The 25390-nt window shown below is 41.2% G+C and overlaps 1 protein-coding gene across 1 annotated transcript in view; it reads left to right on the top strand.

Moving 5' to 3' along the window:
• ko (Stork-head domain-containing protein knockout) overlaps positions 1-23892 on the top strand; it is a 217629-nt gene extending 193737 nt beyond the window's left edge. Inside the window, exons 4-9 of the mRNA XM_019040261.2 lie at positions 30-225; positions 8046-8263; positions 13003-13276; positions 14918-15112; positions 16447-16619; positions 19651-23892. Coding sequence (XP_018895806.2) covers positions 30-225; positions 8046-8263; positions 13003-13276; positions 14918-15112; positions 16447-16619; positions 19651-21201 — 2607 coding nt within the window. The 3' untranslated portion in view covers positions 21202-23892. The remainder of the gene's footprint in view (positions 1-29; positions 226-8045; positions 8264-13002; positions 13277-14917; positions 15113-16446; positions 16620-19650) is intronic.
• Positions 23893-25390: the final 1498 nt, after the last annotated feature.

Here is a 25390-nt window from a genome sequence, read left to right as displayed (position 1 = left end):
GATGAACGCTGTTGGTTGGTGTGTTGCAGAGCTTTTTGGATGCAAATTCCAAGTGTTTCTGGAATCCCTCGCTCATGGAGGCGGTGAGAGTGTTGGAATTCCAAGGATACGTGGCCCCCGGTGTCCTCCTGGTCACGGCGAACCCCTGCGCGCTGGAGATCATCCGCTCGGCGTGGTCACGCAACGTCCTCAAGCCCCCGGCCAATTATTCCATTTCTGCCCTCGGTAAGAACCACCTAACCCTCATTGTCGGGCTTGGAGGACAAAGCGCACAGGTGCAGTTTTTTAAAAAATCGAGGTAACACCGATTTCATGTAAAACTTAGGGTCCCTTTATACTGAGAGTCAAGACACTGTGAATCCATTTCTGATTGGTTCCCGTATTTTAGGCCTTCACAGTGTCACAAACGGGAGTAAAGATTAAATTTTCACCGATTCCAAAGATTATAATTTGGAATGGACCAGGGAATTACGGGTTCGGCAAGGAACAAACGGAATGAGAGGAGGAACGGAGAGGGGAATTTGAGAATGGGCCGATCAAAGATTACGAAAAACGTTCAATTTCGGTAATCTTTATTCCCGTTTGTGACTCCATGAGGGGGTGTTGTCTTGACTCTCAGTATAAAAGGACTCTAGTAAAACTAGTCTTAATGCACATTCCGTGAAAGATTCGCTCCCGAATTCCAAATTTTAAGCATCAAAAAGTCAGTTTGAACATTCTTTCGCCATAAGGCTCCGTATGATTTTGAAACTTCAAACACGTATTTCTCGAAATAGCAATAACTGCATTTGTGCGCCTTGTCCTCCAAGCCTCTCCATTGTACCTTGTGTCTTCACGACTTTGTCTGCCTCTATCTCTAGGATGACGATCTTTCTCTCTCACTATCCATCCCCCCTCCCCTCTCTCTCTGTCCGGGTAATTCGCGCAAGAGCTTTTTATTTGCTGACACCGCGTCGGGTCACAGTGGAACTTTTGTCTGGTCACGTGCCGGTGCTGATGCCGTTCTCGACACAACTCCAGCGCCACGCTGGGCCCCGTTGTTTCGTGACTGAGGCTCTTGACAATGGCGCGGCAGTCAGTGATCCTGAAAATTTATCAATGAAATTTTAAATGGGTAACTTAACCATCTATCGGGGTCTTACTCGTTTACCTTTCAATGGAGATGTTCCACGTGTGAGGAATTTGCGATTTGACTGTTTGTTAATTCTTATGTAAAATTTTGCGAGAAACACGATGGTGCCACTGGTTTTCTCTGAAATCAACTCCCAAGCTCATAAAAAGCCCTCAAGTTGAGGTCAAAATGGAAAGGATATCCCACCCTACTCTGAGAGTCCAAGTCTACATCAAGACAAACTCTCCATGCAAAGATAGGGAGCAAATTCATTAGCAGGGTTGCCGTGTTTTCAATTTTGGAGTCCCCAAATAAAGTGGCAGCCCTGTCAATGTATTTGCTCCCTATCTTTGCATGGAGTGTTTGTCTTGATATAGACGTGGACACTTAGGGTAGGGTGGGATATCCCCTCCATTTTGGCCTCAACTTAAGAGCTTTTTTGAGCTTGGGAGTTGATTTCAGAGAAAACCAGTGGCACCATCATGTTTCTCACGAACTTTTACATAAGAATCAATAGTGAAATCGCAAATTCTTCACACATGCAACACGTCCATTGCGCACGGTCTGGCAGGGTTCTTTTCAAGTTCAATTTTTAACTTGAAGAAAAATGTACAATTTAGGCACCAAAAATTGCTAATTATAAATATTTTATCAACATTTTCGCGATTGGAGAAAATTCTGCAATACTGAGTCCGTGTGAAAAAAATATCAACTTATTAGAGAAAATAATTTTTTTTTTCTTGACAAAATAAGAGTGAAATATATTTTTCTTTAATTTTTTATTTTACTGCATCATTTGATCAACGAATATGCACAAACTGTAAGAAATGTAAAATATTTTCTATCAACTGCGTATACAGTTTGGTGGGGCTCTTAGCAAGTTCTATCTTTAACCTGAAGAAAAATTTGAAATCAAAGCATCAAAAATAGTTAATTGCCATTAATTTGATTGAAATGGAGGAAATTCTGCAATGCTGAGTCCATGAGAAAACAATATTAACTTATCAGAGAGAAAACGATTTTTTTGGACAAATGAACCATGAAATTGATTTTGTTCATCACATCATTTTATTCACCAACGTCAAGTTTAAATGATGAATAAGTACCATGTGTTATAAAAAGAAACAATTTGCAATGAAAAGAAATATTGCATCTTATTTCAATTCATTTCATCAAATTTCAATGAGAAGAGCCCCTTCAATCATCCGATAGGCAACATACGCAACACTCCGATACAATTGCATTAATTAATTGGACTGCATTTTGCAATCTGGAAGTACAATTTCTGGCTCGCAATCAATTTAGAAACAACGTATGTACTATTTGTTTCCCCATGATTTTAGTATTTTCTCGGATGGGTCAGAGAGTGTAGTCACTACTTGCAAATTGTAGTCAAATTACACCCCAACTCATTGCAACCTGCGGTGTGTAATACCAAAAAATATTACCAGAAATCTAGGGAAATCCAAGGGAACTTGGAATCTTAAAAATACTATAAACTCTGGGCCCCAGCAAGTAAGGCAAGCATTGCGTTTCACGACTGGTAATGAAGCATTAAAGCGTTTGTGGTAATAGACAACTGAAGCAACGGAGCAACGACTCATGGCGTGGATTCGCCGAAGCCGCTAAATTGTTTCCTAATAAGTGGACATCCATTCCTGATGAGAATTTACCAATGCTAATAGAAATTAAGCAGACGATCCGATTTAGATAAGGAATCCTCACCGATGCTCAATACGCACTAATTTTAATAGCCGTGCGCGCATGCCCTTTTTTCGCCAGTAATTACTTGCAAACTGCAAGACTACCGCAGTATAATGGACATTGGAGATGCATTGTCAAACCAATGCTTGTACTCCTTTCTCTCCTCCATGTACGGCACTGGCTCAAATCGCAGATAAGGATCCGTTCTCAGGGATCTCTGGACTAGTTATGAATGGCTGCAAGTCGCTCCTGTTAGCTTCTAAGTTTACCTACTCTCTTTATAATTTGATAGTGACGCAAGATGCATATCAATTTATTGAAGGGAAAAATGGAGATTTTACGGCTAATAAAATGTAAAAGGTTATGAAAGGTTGTGTAACGGAGTATAGGGTACCTTTATAACAAGAAAAATGGATTTAAGGGGCTGAGAATTCATTTTTGATGAAATCAGCCGTCTTAGGCTATATCATGAAGGGATTCCAAAATGACAGACGGTTAACTTAACCCTTATGGAATTCGAACTGACTCGATTAAGAAAGTATTGGTTTTATTCGCTCGTTGTGATGGGTGGAACCATAAGAGGCCGAGAGTTCTGTCCTCCCATCCTCAGAGATCTACTAGATCCCTCTTAAAAACTTTGCGGGTTTTTTTCAATCAAAGTGCGACAAATTCTTAATCTGCAAATCGTATTTCAATAAATTTGTCAGTAAAGACAGCTCAAAAACACTTCTGACACAAAATCAATTTTTCAAAAATTTCGTGGGGAAGCCCCGGGACCCTTTTTCGGAGTTGGGTAGTCCACCATGAGGTGTCTTTTTGGATCCTCCACAGAGAGTTCCAAGTTTCGCTCATGTCCACAGTGTAATGCCCAGGCCGAGGGATATAGTTGGAGCTCCCGCTCCCCTGCTCCAGAAGAACAAAAATCTAGAAAAACGTGAATCTCGGAAGCGCTTTCACTGGAAAAAACACATTGGATCTAGAGTCCAGACTCTTGAAAACATTGACAAAAAAATGGACTTTTGATTCAATCAGATTTAAGCTTAAATCAAAAGGAAATCCGCTCAAATTAGGAGGCTTGGTTCTTGATTTAAGCTTAAATCTGATTGAATCAAGAGTCCATTTTCTTGTCAATGTTTTCAAGAGTCTGGACTCTAGATCCATTGTGTTTTTTTTCCAATGTTGGATCGTGGGATTTCGTAACACTGGAACTGAAGATTTGACTTTTAGACCGAACCAAATATTGCCACAAATCAGTAACATTTACCCAATCATTAGAGGATGTCTCTGAAAAATGCACTTAAATGACTCATTTTAAGCAGGAAGACCACCGGAAGAGGAAGATGTGCTTTTGACGAATCTCAGGAGGCATCATCAGAATCTTTTCAATTTTTTTTTTTTTTTTTTACTATCCGTGCTTCCGAAGTTTCTAAAAGTTCCAGAATGACACGGCTCATTATTGTTAGGACAATAAATAAGCAAGAGGATTCATTCATCCCGAGTTAACGGAAGCAATAACTCAGAGGCGAAAAACATCGGTAGTCACTAGTCAGGAATCGGTTCAATTTAATCATTCCTCCTTAAATAAAGGAAGGGATTAAACTCATAAATAAGAGCTTCGAACCCTCACCGCGGAGAACTCGAGCGATAATTGTTTTGACCTTCGTTCTGTTCGCGGATCCGTCATGTTATTTATTCTGGTTTTTGATCCGTCCCGACTTTCCTTTTCGCTGGAACACTCGAAAAATCTCTCTGTCCGGCGGAATCAATGAGAGGATTTCACCGGACTCATTTCAATATTCATTGCCGGTTCCCGTGACCCACCCGAGTCCCAGTCGAAGCGCGAACATTTCCTCCGTCTTTCATAATCCGCTCAAGCCGGGGTTACGTGAATCCGCGAGTCAAGTTGCTCGAGTTTGGAGAAACTTTGCGCTGATTATTAAGTCGCTTATTGTTTTTCTTCTTATTTTCTTTCCTTTTTCTGAGGTCGTGTCTCTGTCCGAGTCCCGCTTGAGCATGACAATCGCGGTGGCGAACTTTTGACTGCGACTCCGCCTCGTCTTCGTCCCAATGCCGCGTCGGTTGCCGTCGTCGACGTTCGGGTCGGGGCACGACCTACCGGGAAATAGCATCCTTGACGACGGCGAAACTTCCAGCGCGGATAGATACCCAGCGTTACCTCGTCGATGTCAGATGGACGCGTTTGGAGGGTTTAGAGGATAAGGCGCTTACGAAAAAAAAAACGTATCACACGGAGAAAAAAACCTCGTGCGTGAGACCCGAAGTTTAAGTCATATGGATCTCTGAAGTTTTCAGATTGAGCATCTGAACACTTAAGGTCTAGCTGTCGAGGTTCGGATCACACATCTGAAACTTCAGTTCTTACATCTGAAGTACTTCGGTTTTCACATCTGAAGTACCTCAGAATGTGAGAACCGAAGTTTCAGATGTAAGAACTGAAGTTTCAGATGTGTGATCTAAACCTCAGCAGCTGGACCTTAACTGTTCGGATGCTCAATCCGAAAACTTCAGGGATCCATATGACCTAAACTTTGGGTCCCACGCACGAAGTTTTTTTCTCCGTGCACAATCCCTACTATACTCCTGGCTCAGGGTGTCTACAAGTCCGGAATTTCCGGAAAGTCCGGAAATAGTACTGATTTTTTAAGGGCGGTTCGGAAGTACTGGAAAAGTGCGGAAATTCCGTCAAAAGGCCCGTAATAGTTTTCATTTGCTTGTCATTTCTGTCGCAACTTGAGCGAGAAATTCAAATTTTTGAATTTGTCGAATTTCGTCAAATGGAGGCGCTGAATTTTTCTTTTGGAAGGAGGCACTGAATTTCTTGGTAATGTACTGAATAACTACCCCATCCCTTCAACACATACATTTTTTGGACGTATTTCTATCAAACGGAACTATGTGCATTAAGACATGAGCCCTGAGACCAATAAGAATATGTGCATAATAGGGCTCACGTCATAATGCACATGGTTCCATTTGATAGAAATACGTCCGTTTAGAGGAAAAGGTTTTGTCTAAAAGAGGTGTTTAATCAAAAGAAGAAGGTGGTAAATGAGAAGAAAACGTAGAGAAAATATATTATCAAAAAGCAAAAGAAGGAGGAGGAGGAGGAGCAGTAAGAGCAGGAGGAGGAAACGACGACAGAGAAGAGGAAGAATGAAGGGGAGGACGGATGAAGAAGAGGAATGGAGTAGCGGAAAACGAGGATGAGGAGGGATGAAGAAAAAGAGGAATGAAGAAGAAGAGAGACGAAGAAGAGGAGGCTTGAAGGAGAGAAAGAATGAAGAAGAGGATCGAACGAAGAGGAGAAGGAATGATGAAGATAAAGAAGGAAGATGAGGAAAAGAAAAATGCAAAAAATTCCTTGGGTTTTCAGACTTTAGCCCCTCCTCTCATAAATCCCAGCCAGAGCGAGGGTAGAGCATTGAAAAGAAGAAATAGACACATAAATACTGGGAGCCGGAGCCGGGGAGCGCGTAATTGAGCTCTCGGATAATTAGCAATGCTCCGGGATCGGGATGGGTGTAATGAATCGATGACGTCGTCAAAGACGCGGACGTGGCATCGCGGACGGGGTGAGGACGTTGGCGGACGTCGTCGGCGCGTCACGGATTCGGGCGGGGAGAGTGTCTCGGTCCTCGGGTCTCCGTGACCGGGGACTCCTTTTAAACAAATAACCAGTGTCATCAACTCGGAGCTCACGAAGCAAACTCCTTTCACGTGTCCCTGCTGAGGCTCACTCTGCCCGCTCGGGCCCCCGGCCGTAGCTAACAAGTTCATGATCTCTTCAGTTTCCGTCCAACTTTTCTTCTCCTAGTTTGGCCATGTCTCAAAGTTCACGGTGAAAGTCCCGAGGAATTAACCCCGGCCCCGGCCTGCCCAAGCGACGTCTCTCCTATTGATTTTGAGCTTCCGGCCGGCGCCGTCTTCGGATCGCGCCTCCCGGGGGAGGGGCGCCGGCCGCGGGACCGGGTCCTCTTCACTACTTCAATTCGCAACGGGTTTATCGCCCGTGGATCTCCTTTGACGCAACCGTTTCGTTTCGCCGGGGCTAATTGCCCGCGCCCGGCCCCACCGGACCCACCGGGGCCACTCCCAGCCCCGGGCCCACTAATGATGCCCCACTCCCTCTCTATCCCGCGGGCACTTTCCGTCCTTTCCCCGTCAAATTTCTGCTCCAGGAAATCGGCACTGGGAAAAAAAACACATTGGATCTAGAGTTCAGACTCTTAAAAACATCGACAAGAAAAAGTACTCTTGATTCAATCAGAATCTAGCTTAAATCAAGAACCAAGCCTCTTAATTTAAGCGGATTTCGTTTTGATTCAAGCAAAAATCCGATTGAATCAAGAGCATTTTTTCTTGTCAATGTTTTCAAGAGTCTGGACTCTAGATCCAATGTGTTTTTTTCCAATGGGGGTAAAAGTCGCGGAAGTGTGTTTTACTATCATGCCGCTTCCATCTTCCATGAAAAGTCTCTTGGACCGCGTTCTGCAGAAAGGAACCAAGCCACATTTGCTATGGCCAAACCTAATTGGGCAATTTAATGTTTTACATGAAAACGGTTGTGCGGATTTTGTTGCAATTTTCAGTGAATATTCCACATAGTACGAGGAAAATTCCATTAAATTTTCAGAGGAATCCGTACAAACGTTTTCTTGTAGAAAATTGACTTGCCCAGTTAAATTGGCAATATCTGATGTCGCTTGGCTCCTTTCTGCTAAACGCGGTCCACTTTACGATCAAGCCACTTCAACCATGTCTAAAAAGCCATCTGGACTGCGCTTAGCAGAAAGGAACCAAACCACATCAGCTGTTGTTAAATTTAACAGTGCAATTTAATTGTTTACAAGAGAACGTTTGTGCGGATTCCTTGGAAACGTTTAGGGAATTTGCTTCGCACTATGCACAAAATTCACTGAAATTTGCACAAAATTTTGCACAACCGATTACATGTGAAATCTAAATTGCTCGATTAAATTTGGCAATTGCTGATGTAGCTTGGTTCCTTTCTGGCTAACGCGGTCCATTTAACGATGGATGTTAAAAAGTTTTGACAAAATCGCGCACAAAGTTTTCAAAGCTGTGCATTTCGACAGTGCAAGTCCCTCAAATGTAGAAGATTATACGTTTGATGCAATTCCGATTTGTGTAAAATTGATATTCTCTTAATTTGGTAGACGTGTTCTCATTCGTCCGTTTTGTGGCACAGGGGATGTGGAGGATTGCTTGGTGCAGCCAATCAGCCAGGGGCAGTTTACCCCATTGCCGGAGGCGCTATGTTGGGTCATCCTGGATCTAACTTCAAGCGGACAAGCGGCAGTCTTAGAGAATATACGCGCCACTCTGCGACTAGCTTTCCCCGATATGGAGTGCCCTTCTGAGGAGATAGTCTACGATGCCCTAGCCAAACTAATGACTGATAAAGTGGTAATATATTTAAACATACTCATTTCAGGAGAGCTCATAAACACATACCTAGAAACATTTTAGGAGGAAGTGGCTCGCTCGACGGAAGTATACGGAGAGAAAAGAATCAGAGCTCTTTCAGTGATCATGGTGGATTCAGGCTTAACCTAAAATACAAATCTCCTCAAAACTTTACTCTTGTGTTTACCATTCCTTCGATCCTACTAACAATGCAATAGTGTTACGGGGATCTAAAGGGCTGTTATCACGAAAGTGGCAACTTATATGTAACCAAAATTTTAAGTTGGACGAGAAATTCACCATGAGCAAAGTAAGAATTACATTCCTCTTCCTGAGTGTGCAAAACTTATCAACAGTTTTGGAAGCATCGCAAAAGAACTACTAAAGTAGTTGAAATTCCACAACCCTACACACATGGAGTAATGGGATGTTACAATTGTGCTAAGTCTACATCAGAGGGATTGTGGCTCAGAAGGAAAGAAGTACACAAATTGGACGTATTTCTGCTAAAGAATCTAATAAATTAATTTGAAGGGGTAGCGTACTACTGAGAGAATGAATATGTTTGGTTCATGAGCTTGTCTCGGTATTTTGTATTCAACAAAACAGACTCCAAGAGACACCGACTAATGCTGAACGTGAATCTGAGCCCCTTCAATTCTGAGGCGGGCAAATTGCCTAGCACATTCTGCCATGAGATATGACTCATGAGTCGTGGTCGCGTGATCTACGAGTATGACTCTTGCAAAATTGTTTTGCTTGACGAAAAAAAGATTATTCGTCTTGAAAAATACCCACCTACTGTTGATATTCCTTTACGAATAGGATATTTCATGAAAATGTTCGGACTCTTTTGCATTTTTACAGGTCTCAGCCTTCAATATTATGGGTCAAAGGAATGATTTTTATGAGGAATGGAATGGTAATTGTGCCTTTAGACCGTAGGGATCCATCATTTATCATACATTTTAATACACACTGAAAAAAATGATATAACGCGCTATACGAAACTGGTGTGGTAGGTACCCGTTTGAGGTGCTGTACGGAGCTGCCTAGTGGCGGCCACCAATTCGAATGGCGCGCGCCACGAAACTCGTTTGGTACAGCGCTGCGCGGTGCTGCGCCTCGCGGAATGTTTATGAATCTCAATCAGCCAGGCGGAACAAATACTAACATTCTCGGATCTCATTTCATAATGGAGATACGTGATTTTACACTTTGGCTAATAGAATATATGTCACATTTTTGAAGAAAAGATACAGTTTAAGATGCTTAATAGCAGATACTCACCTTCAGGCTTCACAATTTGAAAAATCCAGTAGTAAGATCTGACAGCAGTTGGGTACAAAGAATTTCAATGTAGGTAGATCCATGACGATGATAATTTCTGTGAACTGATTTTTTAGTAAAATGTCCAGTAGACTGACACATTTACTTTAAGAATCAGATTTCAAGAAAGGTAATGGTTTAAAAAAACCTATGTTCATGAGCACGGTGGATATGAAGGATGAATAAGGAAAACATAAGAAACACTGATTTTGAGTAATGCTAACTCTAACTCACAAGAGAAAAGCTGTCAACCTGATGTTTTACACTAGCCATTTAGCAATCATTGATCAAGAACTTTCGAGTAATAGGAAATCACAAAAATCACAGGGTACAGAATAGAAGCTGGTTGTAAGCGATTACTTGGAGCGTTAAAGTAGGTAATGAATATTGATAAGGTAACCATGTAAAATGTTACTCAGGGGCACAAGATGGTGAGTAAGGGTGGTATTTTTCATCATTCAATCTAAAGCCAAGACCGACAGTTTCTATTTACAAATTAACGATTAATAGAGAGAGGAATAAGTATCCTTATTAGCCTTGAAACTGTTTAGCGCAGTCGCTCAGGAAATCCCAAATCATAGAAGAAAAGCGTTTAAAGAATTTCTCCGGTTGAGCACATATTTTGGTGCATTGATGTATCTCTCTGTAGTTCTAAGCACAAAACATTGAATTTTCATGGGTATAAGAGAGTTTTAGATGAAATAGGAAAATTATCAAGTAAATCATGGTACCCAGGCAATCTAGCGTATCATGCATCCATCAACATCTTGCCCTGGTATTTAACATTCTCAGAGGTGGACAAGGGAAAAGCGAAGTAAAATTTCGTTTGAAAAGATTATAAAATGAAAACTTCTAGACAACTAGGAAATGGAAAAAGCACAAAGTAATCTTACTTTGAAAACAAACAATCAAAGAGATTAAGGTCTCGGTCGACATTGTGGACAAGTGCACTTAGGAGCTAGAGTAGCTTCAAAACTTCACGGCATCACAAAACCAATTAGGTTCGAACATGTTCAAGATAAATATATCCTTGATTGTAATTATATTTAACGAATAAACATGCTAAAAACTACCGATATTATGTATTGTGAGGGATCTGAGTGATATATATGAACTTGGTAATGGCCGGAACTTCGGTTTGGTACGATCGCGGTTTTCCACACATAAGACACGATGTTAGGAAAAGTAATGTAACAAACTGTTGAATACTAGAGTAAACATGAGATAGGGTGAAATTAGAATTAAATGTTTAAAGTCAAAGAGATACAAGAAAGAATATTGGCATGTTTTGATGACGAAGACACTGATAACAATCCAATCCAGACCAACAACAACCTGCCTTACTTACTGTTCATAGCAAAAACATCAATTATTAAAGATAGCAGCACTATCAACCCAAGAAGCGGGAAAATAGAATAATCATTTAAATTAAAGCGGGGACTTTTAAATTGACGCACCCGAAAAAGGGTCCGAAACCTTTGTAGTTGATACCTCAACGCAACGGCCATTTTTGTAACAGCTCGGAATGATTTGCCGTGGATGATGGTGTAAACGAGATGAATCGTGCCGCTTACCAAACTTGTTTGGTGCGCGGCATAAACCAGTACGTGACGTCAGTTTATAACTAAAAAATTCTGGTACGCCGCACTAGATTCTCGTTCTGCGCATCAAACTCTTTTTTCAGTGCAGAATGAATTTATGCAACCTATTTGATATCGAGGATTTAAATCAACGATTCAGTTTGTTGAAGAATGTAACTTCGGAACGTCTTAAACTGACTGTTTTAAAAATTGGGCATACTTCTTAGATGACTACGATAGAGATTGTGATAGGGCACATAAGTTTGTTGTTTTCTGGTAAAAAAGAATAATTATATTTCATCGTCCCAAAATTTTCCCGCGCAATTTGAATTTTTCCCTGGAAATCGTTTGGCGTTTCTGACTTAAAATGGCAATACTTTTCTTCTGATCACAGGTGATCATACTATTAAACATTTTGGAATGCTAACTGGTTAGCAGTTGACTTTGGAGCCTATTGCGCTTCCTTGGAAACGCCAGTAATATGAATAAGGAGTGCATTCCGTTCTGCACGAGCGAAATCTACTCATTTTTGTGGCTAAAATTGTATCCCTTGGCGGGACGATTATTTACTTTGATAAACAAAGCTGTAGACAAAGAGGACGCAGAGAAATTAGAGCACTCCTCTTGGTTGAAACGAGTGGTTGTGTATAGGGTTTCCCGTGAGTTGCCATTAGTCAGTCTATTACTATTGCTTTATCAATTACAACCTCGCGCTTCCACGAATAGGATCACTCCATTTTCTCTTTGACATCCGTGTCCATCGTTTTTTCTATCAATTTTAATTATCAACCCACATCGGAGCGGATTGCACTCCTTCATATAATTCGAGTTTTCCGCACTGAAAAAAGAAACCCTGGCCATGGAAGCCGTACTTACGCGCTATGTAGACATACCGTCCGCGTTCCGGGCTTAGAGGCCAAAAGTGCCGGACGTAGCACCCGGAGCAATCGAAGCTAAGGCTCCAGCACCCGGAACTTTCGGCCTCTGAGCCCGGAACTGCCGGCATGTCCATTTCGCCCGTTACCTATTTTTCAGCGTGAACACAAAATGAATCAGTGAGAACGAAAGCTAAGCACACCAACTCGGTAACTCGAAAATACTCATTTTCATTGATGACAATCACTTTCATAAAGGTCATTGAAGTTAGCGCATCTGTTCCAACTCGGACCTTTAAAGCGTCTTTAGGCATCCAAAATATTTTTCTTAGACTAACTTCTTCACCTTCTGTGCAGTTTTGTGTGTGTCTTGATTTTTTCATTTTTTCGAGTTGATGTGTTTCCGTTCTCACTAATTCAATTTTGCTCCGGAGTCAGCTGCACTCCAGATTTCTCACAGTACACGGAGAAAAAAACTCCGTGCATGAGACACAAAGTTGAGGTTATATGGATCTCTGAAGTTTTCTGATCACGCATTCGAAAACTTGAGGTCGAGCTGCCGACGTTCGGGTCAGACATCGAGGCACTTCGGTTTATGCCGGAGTGCTTCAGATGTGTGACCCGAACCCTTCGGTATACATCGAAGTACTTCAGATGTCTGACCCGAACTTCGGCAGCTCGACCTCAAGTTTTTAGATACGTGATCCGAAAACTTCAGAGATCCACATGACCTCAACTTCGGGTCCCACGCACGAAGTTTTTTTCTCCGTGTACAACTCGCAAAATCTCTGGAACACTCGGTGGCGCTCGGGACGCCTCGAATTTCCATTCCTCGACTAACTGAGCTGTTGATTAAACAGGGGTACAGGTCGTAGGGGGCACGGGCTGAGCTATTCATAATGGCAGCCGGGGAGCCGAGTGAATGAAGTTGGCACTTCCTTATTATTGCTCGCAGGTTTATCAGACATCTCGGGGGTACTTCGTGGTGACGCCGGAGACACGGCGACTCTACTCCAAGTACGGGAGCAGCAGTAGCAGCAGCCTGGCCGGCGGCGGGGGAGGCGGCAGGAGTCGCTACGCGCGGGGCCCCTACGAGGACGGCGAGAAGCCGTTATTGCTGTCCCCCGACGAAGCCCTCGTTCGCGCCCTCGGCGACATGGAGACCATCCGCGACGGTGACCTCACCCATCAAGCGGTTCAAACCAATCTCGCTGATATCATCTGCAAAGGTATTACTCTCGCCCCATCTCACTCCGCCTTACCCTCCTGCCCTCCTTACTCTCCTCGCCACCTTCCCGCACTCTCTATTAGCGTAGGGATATCCCGGAGCTTTCGTTCGCATTTCTACAGGGTGTTTTCGAAGTGGGTGCCCTCGTCCAGGAAAATGGGTCTGTTGCATTCGAGAGAGAGATATACACACTGGAAGAAAACCACATTGGATCTAGAGTCTAGACTCTTAAAAACATCGACAAGAAAAAATACTCTTGATTCAATCGAATTTAAGCTTAAATCAAGAACCAAGCCTCTTAATTTGAGCGGATTTCCTTTTGATTTAAATCTGATTGAATCAAGAGTCCTTTTTCTTGTCAATGTTTTCAAGAGTCTGGACTCTAGATCCAATGTGTTTTTTTTTTCCAGTGTATGTATAAAGGAGAAGAAGAAAACACGAAAAATATGGTCCGAATGATGTAAGTAGTGCTGGGTCCACACTACTCTGCGGGGTATTCAAAGCCAGAAAAACGCGAAAATTAGAATTGTAGTCACAAACAGTGTTCGAAACTCACCTTTGAGTTTTTGGAGCCATGTGGCCCATCAAGCTCGACTTTTCGGGGCCATTGAATATTTTTTAGGGACCAAATTGACTTTTTGCCTGTATATCACGGCGCATTTAGCGAAAACTTAGACTCAAGATGTTGTAGGTGCAGAAATAGTAGCTATAATTTGAGGAGGAGAAAAGCTTAAAAAATCACCAAACAGAAAAATTTGGATTTTGGGGGGGATTTTGGATTTTCAGGGGCCACAATGGCGCAGAGCCTTCATTTTTTAGGCGCCATGACCGATTTCTCGGGCGTATTTCGCGAGTTGGCGCCTGTGAGTTTCGAACACCGGTTACAAACTGCACTCTAATTAATTTTTAGTGCAAAACTGAGGGGGGGGGGGGGGTGCTCATCTCAGGATTCTCAGGTAGATGCACTGGAATACTAATTTGCGCGCACCGACTGTGTTGCGGCGTGAGATCTGTACCGGTTTGGATCTCATTGAGTCATAATTTTGAGGCTCTAATTCTAATTTGTGTTTTTTTGGCTTTGATTTGCCTGTGGATTAGTGGTATAGATAAATTAGTTAACTTCTGGTGGCTAAAACTGCTCAAAAATCATGATGAGCACATCAAAATTGGTGAAATCCGCTGGTCAACGCACTATTCCCAGTGGCGTGGCGTGCATTGCGATGTATCGATTGTTATGCCATTTAAACGTATGGAAAAGGATCGATAGACAGCGTGTTCGCAGCGACCACCTTAATAATCGATTCTTTACCATAGGTTTAAATGGCATAACAATCGATACATCGCAATTCACGCCATGCCACTGACTATTTCCGGAGTCCATATCAAGAACTTTCAAGAATTTTCTGAATCCGCGGGCTCTTTGTCACTAGTACTAATGTTACATCAGAAGATAATCTTACAATGAAAATAAGCTAAAAAGAATATATGTGTAAAAAAAATAAAATTCGGAAGAGCACAGCATTCATAAAAATATTTTCGAAGTTTTAAATTACAAAGAGGAGACCAAAAATTAATTTATTTTAAAAATTATGATCGATAGAAGCGCCAAATAAATCTCAATGTTTTGTCTTTGGTTTTCCAGGAAATCCGAATGATAAAGTCCTCTACGCGAGGAAACCCAGTAAAAGGAGTCAAAGTTTACCGCCGCGAAAACTGGAACGGAGGCATTCTCTGAGAATCTCGGCCAGCTCCAAGCGACAAGCAACTTTGCAACGAAGTGGTTCGTTGAAATACATACCGACTGAAACTACCATCAAATCAGATAGGCCGGTCACAAGTAAGTTATATCTTTCGTGTAATCTTACAGGAAAATTACAAAATTCTTGCTTTTAAAAACACCGAAGAAATGAGAGCCATAACTGGACAGCATTTAGCAGAAAAGGACCAAGCTACATCAGCTGTTGCCAAATTTAACTGGGCGATCTAATTTTTTTTTTTACAAAATAACGTTTGTGTTCGGGTTCCTTTGAAAATTTTAAGGAATTTGCTTCGCACTATGCAGAAAATTCACTGAAATTTGCATAAAAATCTGCTCAGCCGTTTCCATGTAAAACATTAAACTGCCCAATTAAATTTGGCAGTAGCTAATGTGGCTTCGTTCCTTTCTACCAAACGCACCGCACCACGGTTGCTCACTCTCGAACCGAGGCAACCTCAAGTGTATAGATTATTGCGTCCAAGCGAAATGCAGGCGCAACGTGAGATTTTTACTCATTGCGCGCACGGCAGCGTAATCTAAACGCAACTTCTATAGCAGCAGACGCCGCGAGTAATAAACCACCCTCTGTTGAGGCTCATTTATTAGAATTTATATGCTTTTCAAGCATATTATGAAAAATCCTTTGTCCGTTAATGTATTTACAGTTGTCCAGTTGATGTGTGGAGTTGTCTCTTTTCCTGATTACTGATATACCACTCTGCTGCCCAACTATTCGATCCATACCGATGCAACAAGACAAGACATAGCCCCATCGTAACCATCCAATATATCGTATTTTGATGTCTCTTCGTTTTACAATGAACTTTCAATCATTGGCTCCCAGGATAATAAATTACCGTGATAGGGAAAATTATGAGACAAACGGAAAAGTTCTTCAAAGAACTTCAGTTGTCACAACGTGAAATTTCGATTAATTTTACAGGTTTCATCAACTTGCAACAGAAGAGAGTTATTTGCTTGCGAGCATGGTTGCAAATGTTCGCAAAGTAGAGGGAGTCATGTCATGTCATGAAATAAATGCAATTTTTTTAACTCGACACTCCAGATTTTAATATTTCGAGTAAATTCGGAATAATTTTGGAATGTCAAAGTCTTTCATTTCCTCAGAATACTTTCCTATGAAAAAAATTCTTTGTGAAAGGATTAGTTCGATTTGACGCATCCTCTTGATCAGTGGCGAGGCGTGAATTATCGATTATCGATATTTCCCCCATTTTAAGATATGGTAAAGAATCGATTATTAAGGCGTTCATTGCGAACACCCTGTTCATAGATTCTTCTCCATAGGTTTAAATGGCAAATCAATCGATTTATCGCTAAGCACGCTAAGCATGCCATGACTTAGTTCGTTTCCTCAGCGACTCATGCAGTGTTTTTGTTTCTGCTTTCAGAGCGATCGACCTTTTCGCTGTTGACAAGATTCTTCCGGAGTAGCCTCCGACTGAAGCAGAATTCCTCTCTCAATTTGCCATTCTCGAATCAAAGTCCACCACCCACCGAGTGGTTCAACAAAAGTGTCGCTCATCTCCACTCTGTTGGGACTCAAACTTGCAATTTGTCGGAGGTGAGTGCTAACATTAATTTATTTTTAACAATAAATAAGGATTGGATTGAAACATGAGTAGACAAGGCTAAAACATTAAAAACACTAAAAATCAGGACATTTGACGTTATTTTTAACTGGAGAACTCTTTGATCCCGTCTGAGAAGCGAACATATTTCAAGAATAGTTTTATTTTTGCACGTAAATAAGTTACACATTCCCCGGTGGTTTCAGGACATTTCCGTTTTTTGTCTGGGCACCTGTTTAGTCCAGCAATTTACGTTTACGTCCACGCGTAATTGAGAGAGAAGAAGGTGTTGTTATGGTAACTCATTTTTTAAATGAAATGTTACTCTCTTCTTTTGATTCATCTTTCAAATTTTCATTGGTGAATATTTGGTTTTATTTCTATCTATAAAGTTAGTTAGTTAGTATAATTTTAAGACATTCAGCGTCTCAGGCTATTAACGTCTTTACAGATAATTTTGAAAATGGGAGGATATACGAAAATTTAGATTTTTAAATTAAGAGAGGAGAAGAGTTTCAGAATTTTGGTAGTAATATTGGGTTCATCGCATGTAAGTGGGTTTGTATTGTCGATTTAAAATATACCGTATATATATATACCTATTTTTAAATGATAATATTACTTCATTTTATAAACATAATTATTTTTAAAACATGGCAAATATTTGTAAAATCTTTTCCAAGTGATGGCGTCGATATTAAACTCAATGAGCCGTACTTGTGTGGAAAGGAACTATACAAAAATGAAGAAGAAAGAGAAAAAACCAAGGAGGATGCAATCTTTGGTTTTAACCCACTTTTACATCGATCTTTTACAGTCAAACACTTCCAATTTTGAGCGTTTGGTTCCGAATATACCACGCTGCAGCACAGTAAAAGCACAAAATATAAAAGAAAAATTAATACACTTTGGAAATCATTAAATTAGACACGGAACCACCTTAATATTTTCAAAACACACGTCATATTTTCCTTTAATACATTTTTTTCTTTCTTTTTTTTCATCAATTTAAATGAGACCAATCCGTGCAGAGCGTGCAAATATTTCAAAATCATGAGTTGAAAAATGCTGACTCCGCGAGTTTAAATATTAGAGCCTAACACAGAGCAAAGTACGCACTGGCGCCTGCAAACCTAACGAGATGCTTCACGCGTTGCGCAATGCGTTCAATGGCGCCTACAAACCTAACAGGGATACTTCACGCGTTGCGCAATGCGTGAAGTATCCCTGTTAGGTTTGTAGGCGCCTGTACGCGTGTCACGCTGGTCGTCCGCCGCGACACGGAGTGCTACGGCGTTTCAAGCAACTATTTCGCGACATAGGTGTTGCACAGTATCATATGATATTGAAAGCGCTCCAACGTATCAAGAATGATAAGCTTCCTTTAAGGGTACAGAGCTTTCCTTGAAAAATCAATCAAGATACTACGTTACAAAAAGAGAGCGGTAATCTAAAAAACTCACTTAGTCCTAGCGTCCGTATTATCCGTAATTAATAACGTTTAGCATAATTTTTGAATGTTATTAGAGAAAAATGTGAGTCGATTTAGGCAGAAACATTCTTGAGTATGCCGTCAAGAAGATTTTATTTTGAATCAAGAATAAAATAGCTGAATTAAAGCGGGTTTCTGCTTGATCTAAGTGACTTTTCTTTTTATGTAAGCATCCTTTTTTCTCTAAACTGGCATTATTTTCTTTATTGATTTATCAGGAAATCTTCTCGGCAGTAAATTTGAGCATATTTCTGCTTGAATCAAGTTACTTTTTCCTCTAATTAAGTTCAAAAATCATTCTAAACGTCACTGGATCCAGGTACTAGGACTTAGCAAGTTTTTCGACTACAGCTCTCTTTTTTTCGCCGTCACTCGATTTAATTTGCGAGGGAACTTCGTGGTTTTGAAAGATGCCATCAATCATGATACGTTGGGGTGCCTTCAATCTTGTATGATACTATGCAACACCTTCATGGCGAAATAGTAGTTTGAAGCGCCGCGGCACGCCGGCGCCGTCACGAAGTTATCGTACACAGGAAAAATCTAGGAGCCTTTAGCTGAGGAAAATCAAAAGGTGTAAGAGGATGAGATTTCCTTGACAGATAATTAAGTCCTGTTGCACCAAAGAGGTGTAGAGAGTTTTAGTGAATTTTCCCTCATGGAATTGACGCCGAAATTCTCAATTATATATTTGTTTCCGTTTGGCCAACCAAACAAACAAAAAACGAGCAAACCCTCATTCTTCCAAGACATTATACTTATCATCCAAAAACGTCGTGAGCAAATGTTGTTTGTATTTACATGTTGACCAATTAACTTCGGGTCTCAATAATTGGTAAGTGGACCAAAACTCCCCTGCCGAAAAAACGCGTGGACTGAAACTACTGGAAAAAACAAGTGCTCGAACAAAAATCGTTGACGAAATGTCCTATAACCTTCCCAGTAGTTTGTACACTTCACTTTAATTCATCTTTAAGAACAATGTGTATACCTACTTCTTGTTAGAAGAACACAATAATGAAAAAGTAAAATAAAAAAAAGACTAATTTTAGTTGAAATCATTAATATTTCAATATTCTCAAAAACTACTCTTATTCTACTCGTCTGCCAAGCCCCTCATTTAAAAATGAGAAAACCCCCAACCCAAGTAGCATTTTTCAATGTAAAAGTTGCAACAAGTTGAAACAATGTTGGTATTGGCTGCAACGAAGTTCCAACTTTCGATCAACTTTTGGTCGATAAGTGCCGATTTTCGGCGATCTGATCGGAAGATAGAGTTGCAACCTGCTGAGATCACAAAATTGCTGAACCGAAGTTGTTTAAAATCTAAAGATAGGCAACCAGCAATACTTTGAAACTTAATTGCAACTAGTTCTAACAACGATAGCTCCTTCGGGGGAGAGAGTAGGCAATCTGCACATCAATCCGTTAGTTGCAAGAATCAAACGATTTTGTTGCAAGTTGTTGCAAACTTTGCTACTTGGGAATGATTTCATAGCAGGGTCTAATAATATTTTTTTATCATTCCACAGACCGGGAGCGACAGCTACCTGGGCCGCTCGTACCGGAGCTTCCAAAGCTGGGACATGGAGGACCAAGCCCTCTCCCGATCCTCAACCCTCTCCCGGCACCGGAAGCACCACGACCTCTCGTCCAGCGTGGTGACGAGCCCGCAGGTGCACACCCCGCGGCGAGCCCCGCACAGCGCCACGTTACCACGCCGCCTCATCGGGATGAGCAGCCTCCAGTCCGCCTCCAACCACCCCTCCCCGGCCGCCTCCCAGCTCTCCATCCCCCAGACGACGGCCTCCATCGGCTCCGCCAAGTCCGTCATCGAGAGCCGCGGGCTCTGCTCCCCGGTCGCCAAGTCCATGTCCAGCTCCTCCTCCGGCTACAACTCCCTCCCGCGCTCCACCACGAGCAAGCACCGCTTCCTCAACTACAACCCCCAGTCCCCCTACGAGAAACCCAAACTCGGCGGATACTCCACCCCGAGCGAAAGCTCCTTCACCGTCAAGGTCCTCAGTCAGAACGGGCAGGGGAGCAACCGCTACTGCAGCGACAACCAGCCCAACGGTAACCTCTCGTACAAGTCCACCGTCGACTCTTCGTCCAACAGCGACCACAACTCAACAACCTTAACAACGACCATCAACGGTGGAAATAAAACTCGGATCTTCGTCCAACAACAGAACTCCCCGGTGCGGTCCCTCATCACCCTAGAGAACGGTTACCCGAAGAAAGGTAGCTCGGAGAAACCCAACACCGATAACATTATTATCCTGAATGGCGGGTCCTTGGACCGAGGCAGCAAACACTCCCTCTCGAAGGAGACCCACAGGCCGCAGCGGGCCCAGAACGAAAGGCCGTCGTCCTTATACTCGAAGGAAACGAATTTGGACGATTTCATGACCGTCGACCGCCCCAAGTTCTCCGAGAGCCACATGAAGATGAAATTCCCCTCGACGGAGACGATCCAGCTGGAGGAGAAGTGTTTGGACTCCCTGATCGACGGCAAGACGAAGCCGCTCAACGCTACGTCTCCGTGGAAGGAGACCGAGATGAAGATCAACGGTTTGATTGATGCGATGAGCTTGTCAAGTTTCAGCAGTGAAACTCAGTTGAATAACGCTCGGAAGGCATCTCTAGTCACCAAACCTCTCGTCTCGAGCGACCGGGACAAGCTGATCGACTCCATCAGCTACAAGAACCTCCTGAAGGACTCGGCCGAGGACCCCGATCAACAGAAGAAGAACATCATCAGGTCCAGGTCGCCGAGCCCGACCAAGTCGTGCAACGATTTGACGAATCCGGTGACGTTTCCCCTCTCCTCCTTCGCATCCGCGCTTGCTCTGCTGAAGCAGTCGACGGCGCCGCACGGCAAGTTGGATATGAAGAGCGACGAGATCATTTTCCCGGACTTGAACGACTTCCCGCTCAACTTCACCTCCCTGGCGGCCCAGAACATCCTGAACGGGATCAGCCTCAACTCGGTGGACACCCTCGTCGAGGTCAACATGGCCGCGGACAAGCTGAACAAGAACAATATCGAGTCCACGCAGTCCGATCTGGGATTAGTCTGATGTGTGCCAAATGGACTACGAAATTGAACGGGCCATCTCGAAAAGTCTCAAGCGCTAATTGGACGTATTTCTTTCAAACGGAACTAAGCGCCATAGGGTGAGGAAGGAAGAGGGGGGCTTGGATTGGCGGCGAAACCGGGCGTCGGGCTCATTCCGTCCTATACTCGCAATGCTTTTCCATGGCGCTTAGTTCCGTTTGACAGAACGCGCTATCCGGCATTCAAATTTCCTCAAAAGGAACTCAAATTGGTGCTTAGTTCCGTTTGACAGAAATACGTCCAATTATAAAAATACAAGAAAAACCGTGATAAACGACCCGTTTTAAACCGCATCTTGATTAAGAATGTCATTAATTAATTCATTGCGTTCATAATTTAGAGCTCTGAGATTTAGAACAGGGCAATTGAGATGGTGAATACCGTACTTCTTTTAGATCCATTTTTGGCGCTTAAGACTTTTTGAGAACGACCGATTCAACTAGGAACTGTAATTTCTGACTCTGTTTAAAAACAACATATGATGACCTCCCTGATCAAACAGCTTATACCCATGTCAACGTCGCTAAGATTGTGTAAATTTTCCTCCTTTTTTTACAAGTTTCCGAAATCACCCATATTTCATCATTTTTTCTGCCATAATGTTCAGAATAATAGAAAGAAAATTCGAGGCAAATGTTAGACCGAAGCCTACAGCTCTCCAACAGCTTAGCAGTTGAATGTCTTTGCACAGTTTTAGCAGCGTTGACATGGATATGAGTTGTTTGGTCTGAAAGGTCCTTATTATGTACTCTTACCCAAGTAGCATTTTTAGCGGAAAAATTGCAATATCTTGAAATTAAGTTGGTATTTTTCTCCAATTATTTTGCGATAGAATCGCCAGAATCATCAACATTTGAGCGATTTTCCTCATACTTGCCGCAATTTTATCTCTTTGAAGTTGCAATCGAAAAAATCTAAATTTTATTTCGGTTTATCGCGATTTTTGTTCGATAATATTTCTATAAATCGCCGCCCATAACATCGCGATTTGATCGCAAATTTATGTAACGAAATCGCAATTTTTAACCGATAATATTGCAATATATTGACGTTGATGTAATCGCGATACATTTTCCGATCAAATCATATCTTATCCCGATCCCTGCTTCTTGGGTAGTCCTCTAAGTGTTTTTTTACCGATGAGCCAGAAATTTTAGTTCCGAATTACAAAATGTAGTCTAAATAAAAAGTAAAATAATATGACATGAGCTTTGCACGGCAGCAAATAATAGGAGCCAACTGCACGAAACATGCCTCACGCGATGCTCACAGAAAAGAAGCAAAATGAGTAGTCATAAGCCATCCTTTTAATTCGCCAACTCCCCTAACCAATGGGAAAGAGAAAAGGAAGGGATGGACTCTCATCCGCTTTTTGTGCCTAAATCTCCTTAATTATCACTTTAAATTGAAAAAGGGACAAACTCGTTACCACATTATTTATTTATTTTTCTGTGAGAGATATGTATTTAGGAAGCTTTCCCAGTAAAAATTAATGTATTGTTTTGGAGGTTACGAGAACTGGTAATGCAATCTATTAAGATATCCTTCGGTCCCAAATACACCCACATATCTAACTTGAGTAACCTTTATATTGTACTTCAATCTTCCGTGGAGAAAAACTGTGGTCCGTACAGAGTTTGATTTCACCCGAACATCATGATATCTCCTCTGATACTATGATACTATATTAATTGTTTGGTTTTCAAGATGTACACAAGGGAGCCCTCTCCCACAGACTACCTTTGTAAATAGTTCGTTGACTTCATGAAGTGTCCTTACAGACTCACAATCTTCAGGTTTTTGTTTGTTCGTTTTTTCTCTTTTTTTATTTATTTATTTATTTTTTATTTTTTTGGTCAATTACATTTTATTCATGAACTAATATTCATTTATGAGTGTCTTTTTAGCTCATAAAAACACTTTTGAATCAACATTATTGAATATACTAGACTTAAACAGACTGCCCTATCTAGAATCGATTTTTCAACATACATTTGGACGTATTTCCATCAAACAGAACTATGTGCATTATGACGTGAGCCCTGTTATGCACATATTCTTATGGGTCTTAGGGCTCATGTCTTAATGCACATAGTTCCGTTTGATAAAAATACGTCCATTTAAATTGAGGAAAACAGTGTTGCTAACTTGCAAGGATCGCCACTGGCTCATTGTAACGGTAGATACGTCTTTTTGTACTGAAACCGAAAATCAATCCATACTTGATTATACCTATGTTCATTGATAAATTACTAATCTCCGGCATTATTAGATTCCTCTTTTATTAATTGACGTCAAAACTGTTACTAGTCAAAACTAGATTTTAAATATATTATGTATTAATCACCTTAATTTGAGACAGTAATAATTTCACAAATAATATTTTCCCGTTATTCCCCACGGAAATTCAATGCAAAAATATCTGTTTTTTTCCAACGAGTTAAATTTTAAATGATCAAAATATAAATGATAAAGGACAGAAAAAAAAATAATTTCTATTGAAATCAATAACCTTAGTTGCAAACTCTAATGATGCACAGAATATAATGTGAAAAATAATTTTATTTTGTACTATTCTGTTGACATGATATAAATTTTATGTTATTTATGTAAAAAGTTGTTCATTAAAGAAGTAACCATTTATTTTTTAAAATGGTATTGATTCTTTCTCCTCATCTTTTTATACCTAATTTTAATAGAGAAAAGCAGTCCAAAACCTGCAAACTTAACATTCACTCAGGCGGAGTATTATTTTACGAGTGATTTGTCAGGAGGAGTTTCTTGGCGAGTCGCAAGATTTACCTCTGATAATTTGCAGGCGCTTAAAAAGTTAAAAAATTACCGAGAACGATATTTGAGGTTTGCATTCAAAATCATGAGTTGAAAAACGCTGACCCCGCGAGTTTAAATATTATAGCCTAGCACATAGCGAAATGCGCATTGGCGCCTACAAACCTAACGGGATACTTCACGCGTTGCGCAATGCGTGAAGTATCCCTGTTAGGTTTGTAGGCGCCTAGGCGCGTGTCACGGTGTCACGCTGTTCGTCCGCCGCGCCGCGGAGTGCTACGGCGTTTCAAGCAACTATTTCGCGACATAGGTGCTGTACAGTATCAGAACTATATTTGAGGTTTGCAGAGCAAAAAGTGCGAAAGTGCACAGCAAGCTGTTTAAGGAACTTTCATTTTAATTTTTTCCAACGGACACGATTACACTCTTCCTTCTGAAATTCACAGATCGTCACCTCTCGGCCAAAGTATCACAAACGCCATGCGAAGTATCAAAATTTCCGCCGCAATTTTATTTTTTTTTACAGCTAAATCGTTCAACGAAGCTGTCCGAAAATTTCACTGAATTTTCATTGTGCTGCTGATAAAATTCAGTGTTTTCAAACAAATTCAACCAACAATTTCTCTGAAAAAAAAATAAAATTGCGGCGGAAATTTGCAACGTCGCATGGCGCTTGTGATACTTTGGCCGGTAGGTGATGAGATAGTGTTTTTCATGTGAGAAGGAAAATATTCTAGCATAGGGCATTCCAGAAAGGAAGAGTCAAAAAGGATTCCATTGAATTCTTTATAATGCTGGTCAATGTCAGTGGGTGTCTAAAGTTTGACCATATCTTCTCGTCGAAAGCGATTCTTGATGATAAAACTGTTTCTGCTTTTTTGAGATTAAACCGAAACGATTTTGCGATTCTCAAGGCAGGAAACCTGGAGTAAGCATTTATCCATAACACTTGTATTGACCACTACAGCAAAAAGACAGACATATATATTTGTCGCAGGCAATTAGTAAAATCAGGGATTTTGACAAATGCCTAGGCAACGAGTCAAATGTTCTTTCCGTCATTGAAATTCTGATTCTTTTCCTAATTTTAGGCAAAATAATTCGTTGCTCCTGTAAGAAAGAATTCTTCGTAAAAATAAGCATCGCATAAAATGGTATTAAAACGATTTTAGGATCCTTAACGAACATCGACCTACCTTGACATTTTTAGCATGTCATAAAATACAGAATCCTAAAATTTTGACATTTAAATATATTGAAGGCATTTGAAAAGGAAGCAACAAGAAAAGATCGTAGATTTGATCAATTATTTTTCCCGAAATATTGAAAGCTCGAGAATTATTTGGTATGGATTTACAACA

This window comes from Bemisia tabaci, chromosome 7 (assembly GCF_918797505.1).
Source record: "Bemisia tabaci chromosome 7, PGI_BMITA_v3".
NCBI lineage: Eukaryota > Metazoa > Arthropoda > Insecta > Hemiptera > Aleyrodidae > Bemisia > Bemisia tabaci.
The sequence above is the reverse complement of the archived record's forward strand: the minus strand, read 5'-3'. Positions and strand labels throughout refer to the sequence as shown.